This window comes from Pelodiscus sinensis, unplaced genomic scaffold (genome assembly GCF_049634645.1).
Source record: "Pelodiscus sinensis isolate JC-2024 unplaced genomic scaffold, ASM4963464v1 ctg57, whole genome shotgun sequence".
In the NCBI taxonomy this organism is placed as follows: domain Eukaryota; kingdom Metazoa; phylum Chordata; order Testudines; family Trionychidae; genus Pelodiscus; species Pelodiscus sinensis.
The window spans coordinates 650,153-659,018 of record NW_027465880.1 but is presented as its reverse complement, the minus strand read 5'-3'; the positions used below and the strand labels follow the sequence as shown (position 1 = coordinate 659,018).

At 51.0% G+C, this 8,866-nt stretch overlaps 1 protein-coding gene across 1 annotated transcript; it reads left to right on the top strand.

The window, feature by feature from the left end:
* The first annotated feature begins 2,560 nt into the window (after window positions 1–2,560).
* On the top strand, window positions 2,561–7,958 carry LOC142824233 (uncharacterized). Its single transcript, XM_075915987.1, has one exon. The coding sequence runs from the start codon at window positions 6,255–6,257 to the stop codon at window positions 7,752–7,754; it is 1,500 nt and encodes a 499-aa protein (XP_075772102.1). The 5' UTR covers window positions 2,561–6,254; the 3' UTR covers window positions 7,755–7,958.
* The last annotated feature ends 908 nt before the right edge of the window (window positions 7,959–8,866 follow it).

Genomic DNA, 8,866 nt, shown 5'->3' with positions numbered 1-8,866 from the left:
CCTTTGATCTTCGTGCGCACCCGGCTTCCCTGTCAGTTCCTCTTAACTGTCCCTGAATGCAGACGGAGCTTCTGATCTCTCTCCTCACAGTAGTTCTCCTTCCCTCAGGGAACCTGTAGTTACTTAGTTAATTGTATATAGTTAGAGTTCTTTTGTTGTCGTTTGATCTTATCCACTAAAAAAAAAAAAAAAAAAGGGGGGAAAAAGCAAGCCTCTTAACACCTCATTAAAGCCGGGGCTTACAGCTGCTCCCTGCTGTTACCAACTGCGGATAAGTTTAAAAAAAAAACCCTCTCAGAAGGAAACTGACAAACACCATGCCTGGGTCTCCGGGCTTTAAAAAATGTAACCTCTGCAGTGAGCCAATGCCTACCTTGGATGGGCATTCGCTCTGTATACGTTGCCTGGGGGAGAGCCTCGTTAGGCACTGGACCCCAGGGCAGAGACCTTTGAACAGCGGGACAGAACCCCTAAGAGACGGATTTCGTCCCCGGACTTAAGGGAGAAAAGGCTAAGGATCTCCCCAGCTAGATCCCTGCCACCCGATATATTGGTTGTGGGTGATTCTGGTCCCTCTGAATCTGTCCCACGATCCTCTTCATTGGGATCAGGGATGAGGGAGAATAAGGCTGCGGTGCCTCAGAGAGCGCATTCAGCATCGGACGCAACCTTGGTGCCAGCAAGCACAGACTCTGCTAAGAAGCAGCTGGCACCGCACCACTCCTCAACAAAGCTCCGCGGGCTGCGGTGCCGCCTCAAAGACCTATACCGGCACCAGAATCTCAGCCAGCAACATTGACGGTGCCGAAGTCAGCTGCAGTGCGGGCAACCGGTGCGCATAGTCAGAGCGCACCGCTTTACTCCCCACAACAGGCAGCTGTTGACAGGAGCATATCCCCTGCTGTGCCTCCTGCATCAGGGCTAGCCCCGGCACCGGGGGAGGCAGCGTCCCAGCAACAGCTGATAAGTATACCGGCACCGGAGCAGCAGCCACACTAAGGGTGTGTCTACACTACAAAGTTAATTCGAACTAACAGACGTTAGTTCAAATTAACTTTCATAGGCACTACACATGCAAACCGCTAGTTGGAACTTAATTGGAACTAGCGGAGCGCTTAGTTCGAACTAGGTAAACCTCATTCCACGAGGACTAAGCCTAGTTCGAATTAACTAGTTCGAATTAAGGGCTGTGTAGCCTCTTAATTCGAACTAGTGGGAGGCTAGCCCTCCCCAGCTTGCCCTGGTGGCCACTCTGGGCACCACCAGGGAAACTCTATTGCCCCCCTCCCGGCCCCGGAGCCCTTAAAGGGGCACGGTCTGGCTACGGTGCCCGTGCCAGGTGCAAGCCTGCCAGCACCCAGCCAGCAGACCCTGCACCTGGCACGGCTCGAGCCAGCCACCTGCTGCCACCCAGCCCTCCCCCTCTTCCTGGGACCAGGCTGGCGGCTCCCGGGAGCTTGCCCGGGACCGCAAGAGGCGGGTGCCCGCCTGGTCTAGTGCAGACATCATGGACCTCATCCACGACCTCCGCACTAGGCACAGGAAAGTGGCCGTATAGGGCAGGAGAGCTGCCAGCCTGGCCACCCAGGAGCAGGTTTGCATGAAAATCAAGGTGGTCCACTGTGACCCCCGACCCTGAGCCCTGAGCTTAGACTGGCCGTACTGGGTCAGACCAAAGGTCCATCTAGCCCAGTAGCCTATCTGCCGACAGCGGCCAACACTAGGTACCCTGGAGGGGATGGACCAAAGACAATGACCAAGCCATTTGTCTTGTGCCATCCATCTCCAGCCTTCCACAAACAGAGGCCAGGGACACCATTTCTACCCCCTGGCTAATACCACTCCATGGACCCAACCTCCATGAATTGATCTAACTTCTCTTTAAACTCTGTTCTAGTTCTAGCCTTCACAGCCTCCTGCCGCAAGGAGTTCCACAGGTTGACTATTTGCTTTGTGAAGAAGAACTTTCTGTTATTCGTCTGAAGCCTGCTACCCATTCATGTCATTTGGTGTCCTCTAGTCCTTCTATTATGGGAACTAATGAAGAACTTTTCTTTATGCACCCTTTCCACACCACTCATGCTTTTATAGACTTCTATCATATCCCCCCTCCATCTCCTCTTTTCTAAGCTGAGAAGTCCCAGTCTCTTTAGCCTCTCTTCATATGGGACCTGTTCCAAACCCCTGATCATTTTAGTTGCCCTCCCCTGTCCCACCCTGTCTCTTCCCCTCTCCCACCTCCTTTTCCCAGTCTCCCCGAGTTCTGTTCAATAAAGAGAGTTTCTATTTTTGAACACACGTGTCCTTTATTTTGTACATCAGGAAGGGGGGCTAGGGAGGGGTAAATGGAAGGAGGTGAGGGAGGAATGGAGTATGAGCCCCCGATGGGGAGGACTGGGGTGGCGCTGCGGGCTCCTCGGTGTGGAAGCTCTCCTGCAGCCCCCCGATTGACCCCCCCCCCCCCCCGGATGGCAGCCTGTGGCAAGTGCAGCCAGGCTGATGGCCGAGTGCTGTGATGTGCCGAGTGTGGGCACTCAGGGCACTTCAAGCCAGGACTGCTTTGCAAGCGGGGCACCCCTGAGAACTGTCTGTCCGGGGTGGGGGTCGGGTCCCTTTAAGCACAGCCCTCGGCTAGCCTGAGACAGCAGCTCCGCGCTCTAAGTCCTAACCTGATGCCCTGCCGGCACTGCTTCCGGCCATCCTTAACCCCGGTTCAGGGTCCACTCAATGTGGACATGCTAATTCGAATTAGCAAAATGCTAATTCGAACTAGTTTTTAGGTCTAGATGCACTAGTTCGAATTAGCTTAGTTCGAATTAACTAATTCGACTTAAGTTAGTTCGAATTAGTGCTGTAGTGTAGACATACCCTTACAGGCTCTTCCCCAATCAGAGGTGCATGTACCAGTACGGGGAGGGAGCATGCATCTTTCTCCTTCCCCAAGATTTTCACCTGGCCCCTCTCCTCCAGGAGGGCATGGCTCACCTCGGCATCATGGGTACCGACGTCACAGTGCCGGGCATTATACTTATTACAGAGGGGACTCTCCTTATGGCCACCCCCATTATAGGAGCTGCTATAGACGTCCATCCTATTCTCCATCATGTGACCATTCTTATTATTACGTTCCACGCAACGGGTACGACAGACAACATACTAGCGATAGATCATCTAGGTGCTCATCTCCTCGTCCATCAAGGTGTTGTTATAAATGTTATCGCTCTCCTCTGTGCTCACCATGGTCACACTCCCATCACTATGACTTCCAACGCCCTTTGCGCTACAGTTCACCATTGGCGAGGCACTCTCCAGCGTATCAGCGCTGTGACTGGGACCTGGCTTCTCCCTCACGCAGTCAAGCGGGAACATCACATCTCTCAGACCTGGAAGATGGCCAGTTGTCTGACCGGGACGATCATCAGTCTGAAGACCCGGCCCCTGGCCTTTCACCTTCATCTTCACATGTGGCGGTCTCTCCCCTGGACTCATCCCCACCGGATGATTTTAAGCAGTTTCAGGATTTATTTAAGCGGGTAGCGCAATCCCAGGAAATACAAATAACTCAGTCCCAAACGAAACAACACCGCCTCTTGAAGAATTTGCACCCCAGACAGAGTGCAAAGGTGGCCATTCCTATCGATGAAGCCATTATGGAGGTAGCCGACACAATTTGGCAGACACCAGCTACGGTGGCCCCAACTTGTCGCAGAGCTGATAAACGGTATTTTGTTCCATCCAAGAACTTGGAATTTCTCTTCAACCATCCTCAGCCAAACTCCTTAGTGGTGGACGCCGCCCAGCAGCGGGCCAAAGCTCCACAATATAAGACTACACCAGATACTAAAAAATTGGACACATTTGGCAGAAAAGTTGACTTTTCAGCAACCCTTCTTTTGCGTATCTCTAATTATGCAGCGCTATTATCGAACCATAATTTTGACAACTATGAGAAAATATCTCAGCTGCTCCAATACCTCCCAGAGAGCAAACGCCCCCTCTTAAAATCCCTAGTGCAGGAGGGTTTTACGGCATCCAGGGCGAGTCTACAGATCTCCTTGGATGCAGCAGATACAGTAGCTCGAACCACGGCAACTGCAATAACAATGAGGCGCTCCTCTTGGTTGGCCTCCGCGGCAGTCCCAAAGGAGCTCCACACAAAAGTCGAGGATCTCCCCTTCGATAAAAACAAATTATTTGCAGAGAAAACGGATGAGATACTCCATTCCGGGAAAGATTCTCGGTCGACACTCCGCACCTTGGGAATATATACACCTCCCTTTTGGCGCAAAAAGTATTACCCGTATCAGAAGCGGTATAATTATCCTTATCAGAGGCAACAACATCAGCAGCGAGGCCTAGATCAATCACGCCAAAGACAGCGTCCTCAATGCAAACGGTCCCAACCATTCCGCTCAAACAACCAGCAAAATCCCAAGCAGCAAGTTTGATGGTTTGATCGAGGGCTTTCACGAGAGCCGCTTAAAAGAAGAGGCACAGCGTTTGCTCTCCATAGGAGCCATAGAGCCCGTACCCCCCCCAGTTCATAGGAAGGGGCTTCTCACAGAGAAGAAGACCGGAGGATGGAGGCCGATCCTCAACCTCAGAAAATTGAACAAATACCTCCGCTGTCAGAGGTTCAAGATGGTCACCCTTGCCAAGATATACCGTCACTAGAGAAGGACGATTGGTTCGCAGCCCTCGATCTACAAGACGCCTACTTCCATATAGCATTCCATGCACAAAGTAGTAACTCCTACTCCTCTAGTTCACGGATCTCTGAGTTGGTGGTTGCATCCAGGAAATCTGCTAGCAGGAGTTCCGTTCAAATGTCAGCAACCGTCAATCCAGTTGACTACGGATGCCTCCCTCTTGGGCTGGGGAGCACACATCAGAGGTTTCTCCGTACAGGGCAGATGGTCCGCACCAGAGGCCCTCTCCCATATCAACCTCCTAGAGCTGAAAGCCGTATTTCTCGCCTGCAAGCATTTCCATTCACTGATAGCTGGAGCAACCGTCCGCGTACTTACGGACAACATAGCAGCTATGTACTACATCAATCGGCAGGGAGGAACGCGATCACGCCGATTATGTGCACAAGCAGTCTGCCTATGGAACTGGTGTATAGGAAACCGTACCAATCTGGTAGCATCATACTTACCGGGTACGAGCAATGTCATGGCAGATGCCCTGAGCAGAATTTTTCCTCAGGATCACAAGTTGGAAATTCGTCCCGACATCCTGGAAGACATTTTCCGGTTCTGGGGGATGCCACTGTGACGGACCGGGCCGTGTCTGGGCACAGCTGAGGGCGTCCGCTCAGGGCGAATTGCTCAAATCCGGGGCTCCTTACAGCCCCCAGACTGGTGACCTCTCCAAACAGGCCACACACCAGTCCCACCGAGCGCTTCAGCTGCCTGCCTGAAGCCTCACGAGCAAAACCCCTCCGACATCCCAGCAATATCCGTGCCCCAGATGGCCCCGGGCCTATACACAGGTGGGGGGGTCCTAGCACCCAATCCCACCTACCCCGAACAAGTTCTGTCCAGTTCCAAGAAACCAGCCACAGATCCCTGGTCAATTTACCCTCTGGACCTTACCCACAAATCACGCTGGGCCAATCCTTTAGCATCTAACAACTAAAGGTTTATTAACATAAGAAAGAAAAGCACGAGAGTAAGGTTATTAAAGTACAGTACGTTACATGCACCGAATCTCCCAGTCCTCGATGCAGGCTCTAGCAGAGATGTTGCAGCTGCTGGTTTAAAAGTTCTTATTGCACATCCTAAGATCAGGATGGGTTCACAGGTCTTCCGGGCTCTTCGATCCCTGCAGTGCTGCCTCTGGGATGAAGTGCTGAGCTGAGAACAAAATGGCATCGACCACATGGCCTCTTTATACTCCTTCCTGGCCTCTTCTAGTATGTAGCAGGTCACCTGGTCAGAGGCCAATCTCTGTGTTCCCTGCTGGCTGCTCTCAGGTGACAGCCCCCATTCTTTGGGTGTGTCCATAGCCCATTGAGAGCCATTGTCCCACAGGGCCTCGCTAATTAGCATGTCCACAGGCCCGGCCCTGCCCAATGCTTAACCACATGCAGGGAAATCTTCAGTGTCCATACAAGTACATGCTAATAATTGCACACACAGACATTATACAAACACATGAACAGCGTACATAGGATTAGCAGATAATAAGCTTCTATTCGATACCTCACATGGCCCCCTCCTATACCATTTCTGGGGCCAACACCCCCACCTATGGGTGCATCAGTGATCTGGCTGCTCCCCTCAAGATCCAGCAACGTGACAGCCACAAGTAGACCCCTTCGCAACCTACAAGAACAAAAAATGTCATCTTTATTGCTCCAGAGGGGGCATGGGAAAGGACTCTCTGGGCGATGCATTACTAGTCCGTTGGACGGCAACTCTACACTATGCATTCCCACCAACAGTGCTGATCCCGAGAGTAATTCAGAAAATCAGAGAGGGTTCAGCCCATGTCATTCTTCTAGCGCCAGCCTGGACAAGACAACCGTGGTATCCATTCCTCCACAGAATGTCCCGATTACCACCATGCCCCTTACCTCTCCTCCCAGACCTCCTCTCCCAGAACCAGGAATTACTGCTTCACCCCAAACCAGAGAACCTTCACCTGACAGCGTGGTTCATAAGTGGTTCGGGGTAGATGAGCAACTCTGTTCAGAAGCGGTAAAGACTGTATTGTTGAACAGCAGGAGGCAAACCACAAGAAGCTCTTATGTGGCAAAATGGAAGAGATTTGTGGTTTGGTGTGGCGAAAATGACACTCAACCGCATTCTGCACCAATGCATACGATCCTTGATTATATTCTATCTTTACACCAGTCGGGTCTCTCTATGTCTACCCTACGGGTTCACCTCTCTGCAATTACTGCCTTCCATTCCACCATCGGAGGTCATTCAGTATTCACTCACCCTATGACAAAAAGGCTGCTTAAGGGGATAGCTAATCTTAAACCCCCACGAAGGCCCATTCCTCCTTCTTGGAACTTGGATCTGGTACTTGATGCATTACTGTACCCGCCTTTTGAGCCTCTAGCCACCACTTCGTTACCAATGCTCAATAGCAAGGTGGTGTTCTTGTTGGCCATTACATCCTCCCGCAGGGTCAGTGAACTGGCAGCGTTAATGGCAACACCATCTTACACAGTTTTTACCAAGGACTCAGTTACGCTACGTACTCATCCAGCCTTTATTCCTAAGGTCGCTACGCAATTTCATGTTAACGAACCAGTCGTTTTGCCTGTTTTTTATCCTAAGCCCCATACTTCAAATCGGGACTCCTTACTTCATACCCTAGATGTACGTCGAGCATTGGCATTCTATATAGACAGAACACGGGCCTGGCGTAAGACTGATCGATTAATAGTGTCTATAGCAGATCGTTCCAAGGACAATGCATTTTCCTCCCAACGCCTCTCTAATATCATAGTCTCCTGTATCACCATGTGCCATACAATGCGCAACAAGCCACTCCAGACTGTACCTAGAGCACATTCGACGAGGGCGATGGCAACTTCCACTGCTTTTGCCAGAGGAGTTTCTCTGTCGGAAATCTGCAGAGCAGCCACATGGTCTTCCAATCTGCCTTTTGTGAACCACTACGCAATAGTGCGCAGATGGATACCTGAATCTTCAGTGTCTTCAGCAGTGTTTTCAGTCATTGATAAACCGGAACTCCAGGAATGCACTGGGAGCACTGCTACGAAGTCACCATGAGTGGAGCACCCACGGGGACCACTCGAAGAGGAACGAGAAGTTACTCACCTTGTGCAGTAATGAGGGTTCCTCGAGATGGGTCCCCGTGGGTGCTCCACACCCCACCCTTCCTCCCCGTTCCGGAGTTGTTTTCTTGTTCTTTGTACCCTTACAGATACGGAACAGTGAGAGGAACTGACAGGGAAGCCGGGTGCGCGCAAAGATCAAAGAGCGCAAACGGCGCGAGCTGCACCCTGCGCACGCGCACCTGGCTGGAAACAGCTATACAAAGCATCCGAGCTGCGGTGCGGGACGAGCCCGACACCATGAGTGGAGCACCCACGGGGACCCATCTCGAGGAACCCTCGTTACTGCACAAGGTGAGTAACTTCTCGTTTTCCATTTCTCTCTGCACAAGCGAATTCCATCTCCCAAACAGGGTTTTAAACCCTGTGGTTCATCCAACAAGCATCTCTTCTTTGTTGCCATTTTTAATGTTTCCTATTAAAAAGAAATTGTATACCAGTGTTTTGGGTGTTTAGCTTGAAGCTTCAGGTTAACATAATGTTAGGCCCTAGAAGAATAGGCCTAGTGCAGTTATGCTAAAGCAAATGTAACAAAGGTTTCTGGGTAGTCCCTGGGTAGAACTGGAGATAGGTTCAAGCAGGGACGCACCTTACACGCTTGCTCAAGTTGCAAAATGAGATAAGCAAGAAGCTGCATTTTTGTACCTGCTGTGATGAGGAACAGTTTGTTTTGAGAACTGATAAGAAGACTCCCTGTTTCTGCTCTCCCCGTTTGTTCTAAACTCCCTGTTTATGTTCTCCTTTGGCCATAACAAACTGTCTCCTTGTTGCCCAGTACCTGTCTTTTGGGCTGATAAGAAATTGCTGATGCATTATGAATTGCTTAAGGCTATGATGTATAGTTGGCCAGGTGTGCATGGGTATTAGAGGTTTCTAACTGATAAAGGGGGGTTGGCTGCTTGGGCGAATAGTCTATGATGTGACGGAACTGTCTATATAAGCCTACCTGTAAATGAAATCGGGGCTGGTTCACTTTGGAGACGGGCCGCTCTCTATTGTTGTGTGCACCATTCAATAAAGAGCTTGTGATTGGATCTTGCTGGTGTT